Raw genomic sequence first — 16,242 nt, forward strand, 5'->3', positions numbered from 1 at the left:
TTTTTTTTAAATTTTTTTTCTTTTCCCTTTTTTTTTTTTTTTACTTATTATTCTGTGGCTGAACTGAAAACCATGAAAGAAATGCTCTTATTTTCTATCATAGAGAAGAATTCCACTTCTCAGAAAACATTTTGTTTTCAGTTTTTTTTTAATAAAAACAAAGGAAACAGTGGGTTGGATTCAATAAACAAAGCAGGAATTAATGGCGGTGCCTCACTTTCTCTAGGTTGTGGTTGAACATTTTTTAACAATTTGGTAAATTGAGAATCAAATACCTACCCAGACGAAGGATGTGAAATCTTCTCCCCTTCTCAGGGGAGCACTCTAACAGCCAGAGCATTGATCTAAGATACGTTTCTATCAATCACTCGTGAAAAGACTGTAAAACCAACTTCGCAAGCAGTGCTCAAATACTCATTTATCAAAAGAGAAGGTTCCTAGAGGCTACGTACCTTAAGTATAGGAGTGCATTTTCCTATTCTTGCCTGAGAGATTACTTATATACACTCTGTAGTACATTTGAACATCTTTAACAGGAAAGATTGAAGGATACCCACAGCAGAACATTTATACTGCTGTATATTAGCTAGCTTCAGAAGAAAATGGGGCTGGTGGCTGTATCTAATTGTATTTCTTTTGTCCTTTCTCCCTTTAGCAAATCTAAGGCCGTGTTTTCCCCAGAACTGAAGCAGGAAAGAAACAGAAAAACTCTTCAAAGTGGTTGCAATGCATACCAGCCCATTGACTTCCCCAGCAGCGTTTTTGCCAGTGTCCTATTTCTGGGATGCAGGGATAGGTATTTGTGACCATTATTATGGTAGTTCAATGCATTTCTTCTGATCATTGCATATGTGGGCTGCTCTTCCATCAGGAGTAAGAAAGTTTATCATTAAGGAAGCAATACCAACCCCCCCCAAAGGGCAAAGGTGTCATTCAAAGGCATGTTCAAATGCTTGTGTATATGCACATCACAGTGCACAAATCAGATATTAACTCCACTGTTTCTGGCATAGCCATGGTGCCGTTTGATGAGGAGAAGTTATGACCGTGCGCAGCTGCCACAGAGAGGTAACATCAGGCACAGGGTACCACAACTCATCCTTACAGGCTTTCCCTGACTTCTTCTGAGAGCAGCTCGCCGTCTGCGGTTGTGAGAAGTGCTGCTGCAATCAATTTTTCTCACAGACTGTAATGCCTTTTCCTGACTGCCATCTCTCAAATCACTAAAACCTGTCCTGTTGTGTTTTGAAATCTGGTAGATCAGGCATACACAAAAAAGAAACTCGGTATAAATTACCGTGTTTATTTGAACTTTGAGCGCTGGAAATTAACTGCTTTTTCACTTGGGGACCTACTGTCACAAAGTGAGGCAAAATGTCTGCCTGCCTCTTCTAATTACCTTAGCGCAGCTAACGCATTCACATGAGATATTTCGGATTCTTTGTACATCAGCAGAAAAAGGCCAAATTTCTCTTAGCATTTATTGACAAGCAGTTTATAATATGAAATAAGATTTCATAAGTGGAAATGAGAAATTTTTAGAATGAGACTGTCAAAAGGTTTTGACATAACCTTTCCCCTTGATGAGTGCAAATATCTGCTAAATACCAAGTGCCCTCCTTACTGTGTTGGCTAGCACATTTCTGCCCAAACCCTTCTCTTAGTCTCAGGCATCATTACTGAAAGATATACTAAAATTCACAACAGGGTGGCAAATTGCTTCTGTATTTTCTGCTGAGTGTGCAACAAATTTGAACCAATCTTTCATGGACAAAATTATATCAAAAGTCAGACAACATATTGCTCAAGGATTATTATGTGCATCTTCACTCTCCATCTCCCTGGTGAAGAAAACAGGGAGCAAGATCATTAGGTCACATGGAAGTATTTTTCAGAAAATATTGATTGCAAGGCTGCATTTATCAACTCTAAAATTTAAGTAGCAGCCTGCAGAGCATTTCAGAAATTGGCTAAAATATTTATAGACAGCATATTTTCCCTCTACTCTGGTTTTTAAGGTACGGAGGAAACCAACATTTATTTCTGCTTCATAAAATACAATGTATATTCAACCTGCAGCAGCTTGCAGTCCTGACAAGGAGCTTATTTTAAAAACCAGTGTGTAATTTAAAATCAGGACTTCAAAAAAAGTAAATAGTCCAGTGATAACTTTGAAGTATTGAAGAATGTTTTTCAGCTACAGTATGTACCAGTTTCGGCTGATAAAGGCAGTTCCTGGTGATCTAACATAGCAGATAAATTTTCTTCATGCTAGTTTGAAGAAGGAAACAATCACAAAAAAATCACTTATTTAAAACATAGAATAAAGCATAAATGAAGTCAGGCAAATAATTTCTGAAATAAAAGTTTCCACATATATATATCTCTCTACATCTATCTCTGCAGTAAAAAAGTTGACATATATCCCTGACAGAAGAAAATATCAAGCTTGATTAACCAGCATGTGGTTTTTTTTTTTTTTTTTTAAACTAAAACTGTATCATTGCCAAACAGCTCTAAAAAAATGAGGGATGTATACTACTTTAACTCTGAGAGAGAAAAGTTACAGTAGGACAGATGTATTTAAAATGTGTTTAAAATACTTCAGTGTGTTGAAGTATTCTCCTTCCCCATATGTAGCTTTAGTTCGACCATACTTCAGAGCTTGTATTTGATTTTTTTTGTTAAATTATGCCTGTATCATTGCCAAACAGCTCTAAAAAAATGAGGGATGTATACTACTTTAACTCTGAGAGAGAAAAGTTACAGTAGGACAGATGTATTTAAAATGTGTTTAAAATACTTCAGTGTGTTGAAGTATTCTCCTTCCCCATATGTAGCTTTAGTTCGACCATACTTCAGAGCTTGTATTTGATTTTTTTTGTTAAATTATGCTATTTTATATATAAGATGTTAAATGTTAACCATATAGAGAGAGGGCTGTATGTGTATGTGTGCTTGTGTACATGGAAGGGATGTTTCTTCCTCTACCCACAACGGGCAAAAGAGTGACAATCTCTGCTTCATGCAAAGAAGCGCAACGTCTTGGGAATGCTTTATTGATGAGTGCTTGAATTAAGCGTCTGTTTAAGAAGAGAGGCATGGGCCAGCCTCATTAGTGCTAATGCAGGAAGATTTAAATTATGCTTTTGTGCCCTAGCAAGGTCTTCTGTACCTCTGGGAGATTACTGTAAAGGAGGGCAAAGAGGGCTTCCATGCTGCTCTCCATTAGCAGAGGAACATCCTTAATTTCTTGCCCTCCATTCCATGGGATTTACGTTGGAAGAAACTGCTGAGATGATTCACTAAAACAGAGTATCCTGCAGATAGCCTGTCTCCTGCAGCAGCACTGTGAGCATGGTGTTCCTCTCCTATGACTCTGTATAGTAAAATGAAAGTCATCCTCTGCTTTACCTTTAGAAACGGTTTCCTAATGGATTTTCTTGCAACAACACTGTTGCAGGAGCTGTGCCCACAGTATAAAATACCTTTGGCAATGAATACTCACAACACAGGTCCAGTGGCTGATGCAAAGTAATAACCACCAAACTACGTAGCCTCTTAAGGCTACCATGTGACCCTAGATTTCATGCACTAGGAGTACAAAAGCCAAAACCGTTTTGTCTCTGCACAAGCCCTACCCACAGTCTAGTCATTTGTAAGTTTTATCAGCCATCGATTGTTTCTCCTGAACAGCTCCATCCCTTGGTGGGTGATGGCCTGAGCAATTGCACACAGTCACTGAAGCACTGGATTTTTCTGCTTCTTTCTTGTATGTATTGAGCCTTATCAGTGGGGCATGTCATTCATCAAACTACCTGTTAATGGCATTTACTGAGCCGAGCCTCATACCCTGCTCCCTTGTTGTGTGCTAATGTATCCTGTCTTGAAAAGAGGGAATACTGTTATATTCTTTGGGCCTTACTATTTATATATGAATTAGGAAAAAAAAAGAACCAAACTAATCCCTGTAATGCCTCTGCTGTTGCACAACATTCCCTCTACTTGTAGGTTCATTAGTTACCAAAATTAACCCTGTATTCAAACATCTTCAAAATCTTACCACAACAAGCTGTGGTATTTTATCAGGAACTGTCGCTGAGTGTGGCAGAGCAAATGCTGTGGTGCGTATTTCCCAGAGGAGCTTATGAAAGGAACTTCACCCTTCGCCTTAGTCCCCACTCCCCTTTCCTGCAACGCAACACTGGTAGCTCACAGGCTCCCTGATGCTGTTCCGAGAGCTCCTCCAAAATAAGAGAGGATGTAAAATGTTGTGTAGAAACCAAGAGTGCTTTTATGTCATGTCTCATCCATCTATCAAACCACCTCCTTTCAGCCTCCACTGTGAGGGGAATAGTGCATGCCCTTATCATATGAAGCACCCTGCAAACCTAGGATGGTGGGAAGCTGAGTTCCCTGTTCTTGATTTGAAGAGAAGATAGCAACTGCAAGAGTATATTAATACAACAAACAGTTACCTTTATTGTCAAAGTGCTGCCTTGACAAGAAGCCTCACTTGTAGGCTAGGTATCCAGAAGCACTTATTAGTTATTTTTACTATGATTTTGGAACCTGGTCCAGAGCTATTGCCCTTGTTTAACCCCTACGTGATCTAAAGTGATATTTGCCCTCAGGTAACACTGTGAAATGTTGAAACCGACTAAATCACTAGAGCCAAAAGTTCCGGATTTAGATGGAAGAGGACTTTAACAGAATGATCTCTGGCTCTGAAAATCATTCCCATGAGTAGTTTGACTGATTTCACACCAGCTTCCCTTTCACCTTTATCCCAGGACTGTACATAAGCAGCTGATTTTATATCACCCTTCTGTTTCCACAGGGTTGATACTGTCTTTTTTTTGCTTGCTATGTATTATACACATTGATTTGAAATTAGACCTGCACTATCATGTGCACGCAGTCTCGCTTTCTATATGTACTTACACACACTGCTAATAGCTCACACTAACTTGAGTAAAGTGCTTAAAATTTTAAGAGCAATTTTAACAAATAAATAAGAAAGTATTTCAAATATAATTGACAAAATACATACAAATGAGCAAGAACATGCCTTCTTCCAAAACCAAAGTAAATAAAGCCACATTGTAAGAGAGAGAAGAGGTCTAGCCTTTGATAAACCCAAGCATAATATACAGATAGCCTTGAACTCCTCAGCTGAGGCTCTTATTCAAGTATTAAGGCTCATTTCATATTGTTTACATAATTAGTAAATAAACACATCCTTAAATTGTGTTTGAAAGATATAAGACTGTGCACAAAACCAGTGAGTTTTATTTTTTATTTACGTGAAAGGTTTTATATTTGTACATACTAATTCCTCATCATGAAGACTAGGATAGTAATGAAACAACTTTAGCATACATTTTGGGTGACCATTTTCTGCAGTGTCAGAGGTGAAGTAATTAGTAGTACAGTATATTAGAAGTGTACTGCTACAAGATAAGACACTGAACTGCAGCATCCACATGACACGTGAGCTTTTAAAATATGTAAGTCAGCTATTTTAATGCAAGGCTAAACTTGAGTTGTTGTATGCTGAATGGCAAAAAAATTACACAGACCTGTCAAGTCTCACATATTGAATACCAGACTGTTTTAGTCTTTTCTTCAGGTACTTCTACAGGTTAGATGCTGGGGTTCTCACATGGGAGATATCACTATCAAAGTGCATGTTCCCTTAAATCAGACTGCTGCCACTGCTTGCTCCCCATAACAAGTCCCCATGCCCATTATGTGACCTGAGAATGACTGTTAAGTGGATTTTTGCAGGATCTTTTGCACGACTGGACTTTCTCATCCATTCTCACCACAGGGCCCTTGCGTGATTCCTGCATATGACAACTCCAATCACTTTGAGAGATATGAATATTTCTTCCTGAATAAGTTGCAACAAGCTTGGAGAGATAAAAAAAGATATTGTATGGGAGAGTGAAAGAAAGGCAGAAAGTGATATAATGAAAGAAATATCTGAAGGACATCAAGGCCAGAATTTTTTTCTGACTCAAATTATTGGCAAGGTTCAGTCAGTAGGACAGATAAGAAGTTACATCTTAGATACGTGCATGAAACTGAATTTACACTTGCCATAATCCATGCCACAGACTGAAGCATAAACAGATTAGCAGATTGTTTGACGACAGCATGCACCATGGTCCCACGAACCCTTGAAAGATTTCCCCTGATGTTTTTTCCCTTTTGTGCCTACATATTTTTCACTACCTAAACCAGCCCTCCCTGAACTGATCTGCAATGCAAATCCACCAGTAACATTTTATATATTAGAAAAAGCTAGATACTTCCCAGGAAAGATGAGGAGAATCTATTCAAATAGTTGCAACATGAAGTTATTTTGAAATAGCCCCGGTTTAGTTCGCTTGTTTTCTAAAAAGAAACAGGCTGGTACAATTCTTTTGCGTGGTTCACAACAGGTGAAGTGCTATCACTTTGGCATAAGGCAATGAGAAGCCTTCTAAATCAATGAGATATATAAGCTCTACAAGATCAGAAACAGTCCTTTTGAACACTGCACTTTTTATTTTAATGATGCTGCACCCTTCCCTCTCAGGGGCTTCTTTTTCAATTAATTTGTTGGAGAAGTGTGAATAGCAGCAGGCTGTTTACATGAGAAGTGTGTCCCATGAGACTGATAAAAAGAAAATCATCACTTACTACTGATGGCTTTTACTGTAGCTGAGAAAACTATTACTATAAATTACATAATAAAAAAACCGGAGATAATGACTCACTCCTGTTTTTAAAATGCCTTGAGATCTACTAAAATGCTGTAGAAGAGATGCTGCTATTATTATTTTACCATCTTGCCACTTGAAGAGTTGTTTTTCAACGGAAATATGAAACTTACAGATGGGGTGGGTAATATAAACTCTTTCTTTGTTTGCCAACACTTCTCATTATAAGATTATTTTCATTTGCTTGCAGTTTGACTTTTGTTTGGATAGTATTTTTCCAGGCCAGGTGTCTGCCTCAGGCTGAGTCATTTCAGCTGGAAAGTTTCAGCTACAACCGTTTGGCCATTTCCAAGAATAAGGCAGGAGAGTGGAAAAATAGAGATGCAGTATATATCGATCCTACCATAAAAGCGAAGAAAAAAAAAAAAGGCATTGTGAGAATCTAAGAAGTCCCACCTGCTTAACAGCATGGATTTCAAGTTCAGCAGGTGATGGCACTAGCATCAGATGTCAGATGTGTCCCTATGAAAAGTCATCACAAGGGTGCCCAAATTTTTCAGTCTGAGCAAAACCAAGTAAATAAATAGACAGAACCCCCACAGTTATCACATCCTAAGAAGACATTTTCCAGTGAAGAAGTCCCACCTGCCCCATGGTTAACAGCATGGATTTCAAGTTCAGCAGGTGATGGCACTAGCATCAGATGTTCTTGCTGTCCCTATGAAAAGTCATCACAAGGGTGCCCAAATTTTTCAGTCTGAGCAAAACCAAGTAAATAAATAGACAGAACCCCCACAGTTATCACATCCTAAGAAGACATTTTCCAGCGACTAACAGCTAAGAGCTCCCAGGGTTCGAGCAGCACTGAACGCATCCTAGCACTACCTTCAGTGGCTGAGTCAGTTCCAGCCACGTGGGGCAGGTGCAGTCTGGTGAGATGTCAGAAATCAAAGCAGACAGATTTGTCTCTCTAGTGCTTGTACAGCTGCCTGTACTGGGCCCAGGAAGCATGAAAAAAAGTTATTTCGATGCAGAGAGAAAGAAAGGAGATGTGGGGGCCAAGGGATCAGAGTGGGGAACCAGCCTGCATTGCTGGACATGCAGATAGCAGCAGCAAGCGATGGAGCAGAAGCTCAAACCAGTGTCCCAGATAACAAAAGGGAATTATAGAATTGGATTTAGGGGCAGTGGGGGGAAGTCAGAAGTTGGGAGCAGGCTTGCGGTGGGATTGCAGAGGTGATGAAGATTGGTAAAGTGGAGTTGGGAAACTGGCTGGGGATGTGAGACTGGGACAAAGAAGCAGTGGGGTGAGGTGCAGCACTGACAGTGAACAAAGACCCACATGAAGGCGAGACAGACTGAAACCCAGTGGAGATGTAGAAAGTGAAGACTAGCAGAAAGAGAGGACTGTAACTGGAGGCTGGGAGGGAGGTTGGGAGCTCTGAAGGGGAAGACTAGTTTTGAGTCATGAGAACAAGGTGCTGAGGAAATGACGACTGAGATGGGAAAGATGTGGAGGACAGACTGGTTTTGGAACGCAGAGCAGAAGAGCCAGGATTTGGGCAAGGATGAGCTGGAGAAGACTGAGGAGGACAGGTCATACTTAGGAGGAATGAACACAAACCCCTACATCTTCTACAGAATATTCTTCTCCTTAGGATGTCTGACTTCAATAGTCCTCTGCCATCAGCAGATGTATATGAACCCCACGGGCAAACCACTAGAGCTGGGCCAAATGCAGAGTAAGAAACTAGTGCTGCTAAGAATAATTCTGTTCTTGGCAAGGACCTATGTAGTATGTTAGCAAGGCTAATCTCAATGATTACTTCTGAGGATGTCAGTAGCTACCGTTTCCAGTTTGCAGGAGGGAGAGGAAAGGGGGGCCAGTCTACTTTACAAAAAAGCTAAAAAGAAAATTGCATTTAACATAGGCCAAAGCAAAACATGTTGAAAGTGTATTATTACAGTTGCAAAGGCAAGTGGTCAACAAGTATAAAATACCAGAAATTTAGTATGGAAGTAGTCGTAGTCTTCCCCCTGTTAGGTATGCATTACAGGGTGGGTAGTTTTCATGGCTTTTTCTCAGAACTGGCCAATTCATTTGTCTAAATATAAAAAAAATAATGCCAACATGGCTTGATTTCCAAAAAGCTCCATTAGGACTCAGGCACGGTTCCAACAGAGCTATGTCTGCCAGACAGAAACCTGCCTATTTTCCTGCCAGCTTATCCACTCAGCTCCCAGCAGCCGGTTTATGGGACTGCTAGCTTCCGAGATCCAGATTTTGGGACAGAGACAAGGGACAGGCAAAGGACAGTGGGGGGGTGGCATGCCACATCTCTGTGGGACAGTTATTTGGAGTCTGCAGAACTCTGGGGTAGGTGGCTATGCAGACAAGAGCACCAGTTATTCCTAAAAAATGGGACAACTCATTTCATGTGGTGCCTAATTGATTCTTCTGATCAGCAATGCAAAGAAGTAGCTGGCCTAAGGTCGAATAGCACATGAGTGCCCAGCTCCCAAGCTTTTGGCTTCCTGACAGCCTGCCAGGTGAGAGGCTGCACAGCAAGGGTCTATAAGCCCCACTCTTGGGTTCTCTGGCAGCCAGGATTTCATTTTGAAGCTATTGTCAAGAAACTTTCTGTTCTCCTATCTGAGATCTTACAGTGATTTCTGAAGAATGTCCTCAAGATTTAGCTTTCATTTGGATGTTTGTAAATCTCAAAATACTCTACAGAATGGGCAGCCCTCTTGTATTTAATTACATGCTCATGCTGTTGCATACCTTTATTTGGATGCTGCTTTTAGCAAGTCCTCATTCAAGACAGAGAGAGGATGCTTCATGTACTGGAGAGTTTGGAAAGTGGGCAGTAAATGTGGTAGAGGACTGCAGACTAGAAAGGCCAGTCGTATGCATAATGCAGATAAATGCTGCCCTGTAGAGCCAAATTCTGTTTTCACCTTTGCCACAGATCTCTCAGAAAATGCTAATTAAATGACTTAAGTCTGTCTTTCCCAGGGGCTGCTAAGCTGGGTAATGTGACTGATCTGAAGAAGGAAAAAGAACCCTCAGAAGCAACTTCATTTAAATGGGAGCAGAGCTTTGAACATATAAATGCTATATAACAGCAGGTGAACTGGAAAAATCAAGCTGTAGGCTTCTGAAATTGAACATACAAAAATTTGTGGATACTTTTAAGTTTAGTCTGTGGCTCAGTTGCCATTTGTCAAAGCGCTCCTGATCATCCAGGTGGGTTTTGAAAATGAACGCATTGTTTCTGAAACACTTTGATACCACAGAGATTATCATCTCAGAAAAGCTCATAAGGAAATTGATAATTATGTCTTCAGAACAGAACATGGAGGAAACAAAATGCCAAGTAACAGCTCATTAAGTATCATCTATTCCAAATCACCCTTCAGATGATTGGTTTGAGGTCACCCAGGAAGCTTGTAGCAGAAATGAGAACAAACCAAAGGACCCATGATGTTGAAGATGGTCAATAATTCTCCCTCAGTTTCTCTGGAGAAGAAATAAGTATACTGATGGTATGAGAAGCTGAAATATAAATAAGGAGATTTAGGCACTGATATTAACCCCCCTTATAATGCCATATTTCAGAGTACTTGAAACCTCTAGTATGCAAGCTGGGCCATATTTTGTATTTCTCAGAATCAAACGTAAGTGTCTGAAAACTCATCACGTTAACTTTGGAATCTATAAGACGAAAAGACAGCAAAAACATTAATATTTTGAAGCAACAGGCCTCTTTTGACTCTATGCTAATATGTTAGATAAAATCACTATGTAGTTACAGAAGAAAACAATACATAGCCAACTAAAAAACCACTGTGGCAATGCTGACCTCCAGCTACAATAGCAGAACCCTGAGAATTGTTCACGTCTGACATACAAAGCTCACCTTTGACTTTTCGGGCTTAGCACATGAGGACAGGATATTAATCTTTTTTTAAATAACAGTGTCTTGTCAAGGCCAGGGCATGCTGAAGTAGCTAAGGCACTTTGCAGCCAACTTTGGCAACTCCAGATCAATAGGTATGAGCCACGTTGACACGTCCACTTTGCATGTGCCGTGGGTCACTTTTCACACTGCAACTTGCACTGCTCCGATGCATCTGCCTGATGGAGCACATGCAGGATGAGGCTGTATCACAGGTGCAGGGCAGCTCAGCCCGCCGGCACTCTTCAAATGTGCCACTTGTTTATGTAAGTTATGCAGAGTACATGCAGTCACTGAGATTTCTGACCAGCCAATGGCCCTGGCAGCTGAATATCCAGAAGGACAGAAGAATACCTTCAAGGAAGTCAAATCATTAATAAAAGCTACAGTTCAATCAAAATTGATAGAGCTGGCAATCTGCTTTCTCGGGGAGGAATTGTCAAGTTTGAAATTGTAACCTAATGGAAGAACAAACAGTATTGCACCTGAGGTACCAGCTAGCATGATCTAAATGCCCGAGCTGTAAGGATAGACCGCTGGACTTTTTTTGTCTGGCTACATTCATTTTTATAGTCATTTGAAGAACGGTATCATTTAAGAGACAGCATTGCCCATCACATTTACTGTGGTGAACTGTTAGTGCAGCAGCAACACAATTACTAATTTGGCATTCAGTTCCTAAACCGCATCAATAGATCTGAGATATTACTGTAATGTCAAGCAACGTACCACATACATGAAAAGAAATGGTGAAATTAGCTTTTTATGCCTCTGTGTGTGACCAGTGCCCCGATGGTCTCAGGTGTATGAGATGTCATGCCTTTCAGAGTCCCAACTGCTAATGGCTTAAAGCTAATCCCCTAACCTCTTGAAATAATTAGCAATTACATCACTCCAGACTGAAAACAAGAAAGGGATAAACAAACAGCACAGAAAAGAGTTAAAACATCAGATGTCTGTAACAAAGTCATTTTACCTTAGTGTTCTCCTCTGTATCGTATCTGAAAACAGATATAGAAATCAACCTTCCTTCCTTTCTCTCCTCTCCCTTTCAAAAAAGCCCAGGAAAGGTTTCTAAGAACTTCAGGAACAGTGAAATTATACCTCAATTCTTCCTACAGGTTCACATGAAGTGCACTATTTAGTGGCCCCATTGCTCAAAACTAGGTGCTACTGCAATCAGGTTTTCTGTCTTTTGTGTCCTTGTGAATAGGTCTGAACATTGCCAGTATCAGAATAGTCAGTACACAATGCTAAAAAATTCCTATTCTCATCTATTGCTGAAGTCTTTCAGGTCCATCTGAACATCCTCGTTTGGGACTATTTGAGTAGATTTTAAGCATCCTATTAGAATTTCAAGTCAAATTTATTTATAGTGCTACCTTTCTAAGCATCAAGAACACTCAGAAAAGCACACTTAATAAGAGAAAAGCAAGGTTAATGCTTTTAGTTCCTGTCTCTGCATATTGGCAGAAACACATACATTAAAATTCTCATCTTATTTTTTAAAAGCTGGAAAGTCACTGGCTAATGAAAATGTGAACTTTGTCATCCAGCAGAGAAACAGTCACCAGTGAAACTCAGGTGACAAAACATTAATTTACTGCCTTAGTTGTTGTAGTGAAAACTGCTCATAGAAAGCTTGCTTCTGCAAGGCTTCCACTTAGAAAGCGATACTTTACTAGTTGAAGGAAGGAGGTTAAAAGTCAAGAGAGAACAAGACACAGTGACTGATTAGCATCTATGTCATCATTAAAAATAAACACAGATCTGGATTAACCTTCTTAAGTGCTCATTATCTAACTGCCAGCACAACCCTATGTGTGCACGTCTGAGTTTCTGTAAGAGACAGAGCCATTAGCTTGGCTCTGGTTTTCCGAGTTGACCTCACCTTTTACTGTCACGTGCACACTCTGGCTGGTGGACAGCTGGGGCTGAACGAGGACATTGCACGTGTATTCACCCTCGTCTACTTCCTTCTGCACATCTGAAAGCTTCAGTGTCCCGTTGTTCTCAAATGCCACTTGGCGATGGTTAAACGGTAGCAGGTTAGAGTTCTTGTACCACTTGATGGAGTAATATGGGTAGCCGATCACACGGCAGTGGATGTAGGTGTCCCGTCCAGCTATTGCTGTAATGTTCTTCATTGGTCGAATGCTTGCTGGCCCTAGAAAGGTAAAAAGAAACTCTTGAAAACAATTTAAAGGCACATTTGCTTGAGGAAACATGCATATAATTTTTTTGAATATACAAATGTTAACGACATTTACGGCTCACACACTTCTTAGCATTTGACAGTTTTCATTTTTAAGAGCTACTTAAGCAGTTTCCCTAATCTTTATATGCTCTAGTTTTTCCTCACCCTGCAGCATACATACTAATTATGTGGGGGTATATGTTTGCATTATCCAACACTTGTCTGATAAAATCTTTTCTGCATTACAAATTAAAGGCTGAGGATGATTTAATTAATGTGAAATACTAAAACTGATACAAAGCTAGAATCCTGTTACACATGAGAACACTGACAAAGTTAGCTTTTTTTTGATGTATATAAAGTATAATACCGTGAGGATGGGTATTATGCCATGTAGAGCTAGAAATGCAAGCTACAGTACTGTATACATGAATAATTACAATGAATGTTGGACAAGTAAAGGAGGAAAGGAAAAGAAAAAAAAAACCATGCACAGCAGGACTAAAGTAAAGAAACTGTGAACTAATAGAGATGAGTATAGGAAAAACAGACTATAGAACACAAGCCAAAGGGTTCTTCCAACATTTAACCATACCATATACTTTCTAGATGGGGCTGGAGAGGCAGGGTGGGAAAAGAGAGGGGGGAAGAAAAGGAGAGGAAAAACAGTAAGTTGGTTTTGGCATTCCAAGACTCATTTCATCACATGCAACAATCTTCTTCTCCACTACAATGAGTTATGTGTGTTTTTTTGAGGAGCTGATTTGACAAGCACCTCTTACGTTTATTCGAGCCTGGTACAGGACGACTCCAGCAGAGTTGTTGGCAGTGCAGCGATAAACTCCACCATCTCGGACCTGAGTGTTAGAGATATTCAGGTAACTGACCACGTTGCCTTCAGAGGTGATAATCTGGCTGATACGATGACTGCCGTCCTTCACAATGGGATCTTCGTCCAGCGTCCAAGTGATTGTAGGCAGAGGAGTCCCCTTCACGTTGCACATAAGGGAGACTGGCTCTCCCGGACTCACCACTTTCTCACTGAAGGCAGAAATTATTTTGGGAGTTCCATCTGCCAAGGGAAAGAAAAGCAGGAGAATAGTACTTACATGGTGTAAAGGTTGTTCCCTCTATCCTGGGGCCTATCACATGAGCCAAGATCTTTTCTAGAAGTGGGGCAAACAACTGTGTTCCAGGACGTAACTCTAATTATTGAGAGAGGGAAACAAATTTTGGAAGTAGGGTACTTAAACAATCCTTTGCTTACTGCAGGTTTCTTCTTCATCTTCTGAGAAACCTGGTACTGACTCTGCTGAAGGAAAAGCACTTGAATAGATGGACCAGGGCTCTGCACAGCTATATGAACTGCCAGGTTCTTGTGCAAAAGTGTTAAAGCCATACACAGTTCATCACAAAAGACATACACCAAAACCTCGACACATTTGGAATTTTTCTTCTCCTGGTAGATTTCAGCTCCTTAGAAAGCTAATGATGAATCCTGTTGGCAAGAGCCAGGCATAACTTGCATAGGCTAATTTCACACAGCTGTGCCAATGCAGTTTAGTCCTGACCCACAATACCCCATTTAGAAAAGTATAAAATTAAGCTCTTCTGTATACAGATTGCCAGTAACAACAGCGATGCCAATTTCTTTCTGTGGTCAGTTTGTGCTACAGATAAATATTCCTCTGAAATTAGAGCATCCAAATGCTTTCTCTTGTGATCCGTGTCACAATTTACTCAGCCTCCACCAGGCAAGTGAATAAAGGGAATGGATGGAGACCGAAACGTTGAGATTGTAAATAGGGAGCAGGATTAAATACCCCGCTATCCAGGGAGTTCAGCGGGGTAACACTTAGGAGTGCCGACACTCTGCTATTAGTTAGGAAGTTCTTTCTAAGATCATGCAATGCATGTTTGTTCTCCTTTGAAAATCATACTTTCAAAGATGTATCTAGAAGGAATTTCTGTGTAATTGGGAGCAAAAGACCGCACACCAAGAGCAGTATGCAGAACACAGGAAGCAATCCAGTCCGAAGTTTGGACAACAGTGCTGTAGGCTACTGTCTGGTTTTAAAGAGCCAAGTGGCAAGTAAGCAAACTAACTTCAGTGTTCCCTACAGTATTAGTGCCTGCAAGAAACAGAAGGAAAAGGTGCCTCATTACCTAGAGAGGGGCTAAAGACACTTGAAAACTCACCTTGTACACGAAGCCCTTTAAGGAAAACTCCTTTCAGTGTCGCACAGGACAGAGGATGTCAGGACAGGACTGACAAGTCTCATGATCTGTGTGATGCACTATTTGTTTGTGCACACTATATACTGCCTCTTCATGTACACTGCTGTGTTACCCATACGTTTGGGAGGCTTGAACCATGATGACTCCTCTGGAAATCACAATTCATACATTGCAATTTCAGTGCAACCTCACCCAGGAAACTGAGGGAACTGGCATGATGTATGCAAGACTCCCCACAAAACATGCTGAGTCATAGCAGAATTAAAAACAGGGATGCAAAATTCCCTTGTTTACCCCATAGTCAAAAACATAAGGCACTGCCGCTCTCAGGCTGCTGAAAGACCTCAGCATCCCTGGAGGAGCATTTGATTTGATTTGATTTCATAATTTTCTCTTCTTCCCCCCCTCTCCCTTTCATTTCTGTCCCATCGGTTGTGTGATAGAGTTCTTATTTATTTATTTATTTATTTTCATCTCTGACTCTTTTCCTTTCCTTTGCTGTGTATTAGATACTGTCATCCCTCAGAAAACAAAACAACGACAAAAAGAAAAAGCTTTTTTTATCCTGAAAGAAAGTTGACACGGGACCAATAAATCTGTGAGTGTGCACACTGTGTACCTCTGCCACCCCTCCTCTTCTTTTTTTTAACTCAAGTGACAGGCTTTTTTTGGAGATGAAGGCATATATTATTTTCCCAGTGAGACCTGAGTGTCTTTGAAATCTTTCCTACTGTTGCTCTCTGATAACCTGCACTCTCTCGACATCATGATAGATTATCAATATGCTCTTTAGGCTTTCTTAGTCACGGGAGATGGTTGCCGAGGTAACTCGGTCCAGGCAGGTAATCTCTTCTTTTTCTGTAAAGACTCTAAAAATAGTGTCCATGCCATGACTGCACTATAGCCTCATTAGTGAACTGACTCTGTACACATTGATTACTTTCCTCACTTGATTATCATGTGGAACATTGTGTCAGTTAGTTAAGATGATGTCCAAGCCTTCAGCCAATACACCCGACCAGAAAAGCCATGCCTGGAAGGAGATGGTTGGAATTGAATAGAAACCTCTCATGTCCTGCTGAAAGCTAATGTCAAAAATCAGCACTGCCACAACCCCCCACCCCCACAAAAAAAG

At 40.5% G+C, this 16,242-nt stretch overlaps 1 protein-coding gene across 1 annotated transcript in view; it reads right to left on the reverse strand.

Annotated features, from left to right (window-relative positions):
• Positions 1 to 16,242, reverse strand: part of DSCAM (DS cell adhesion molecule) — a 416,982-nt gene that overhangs the window by 176,856 nt on the left and 223,884 nt on the right. The window contains exons 7-8 of the mRNA XM_009283090.1: positions 13,645 to 13,941; positions 12,564 to 12,839 (exon numbers count right to left, since the gene is read on the reverse strand). Coding sequence (XP_009281365.1) covers positions 12,564 to 12,839; positions 13,645 to 13,941 — 573 coding nt within the window. The remainder of the gene's footprint in view (positions 1 to 12,563; positions 12,840 to 13,644; positions 13,942 to 16,242) is intronic.

The sequence above is a fragment of the Aptenodytes forsteri genome, unplaced genomic scaffold, assembly GCF_000699145.1.
Source record: "Aptenodytes forsteri isolate BGI_AS27 unplaced genomic scaffold, ASM69914v1 Scaffold2, whole genome shotgun sequence".
Classification (NCBI taxonomy): domain Eukaryota; kingdom Metazoa; phylum Chordata; class Aves; order Sphenisciformes; family Spheniscidae; genus Aptenodytes; species Aptenodytes forsteri.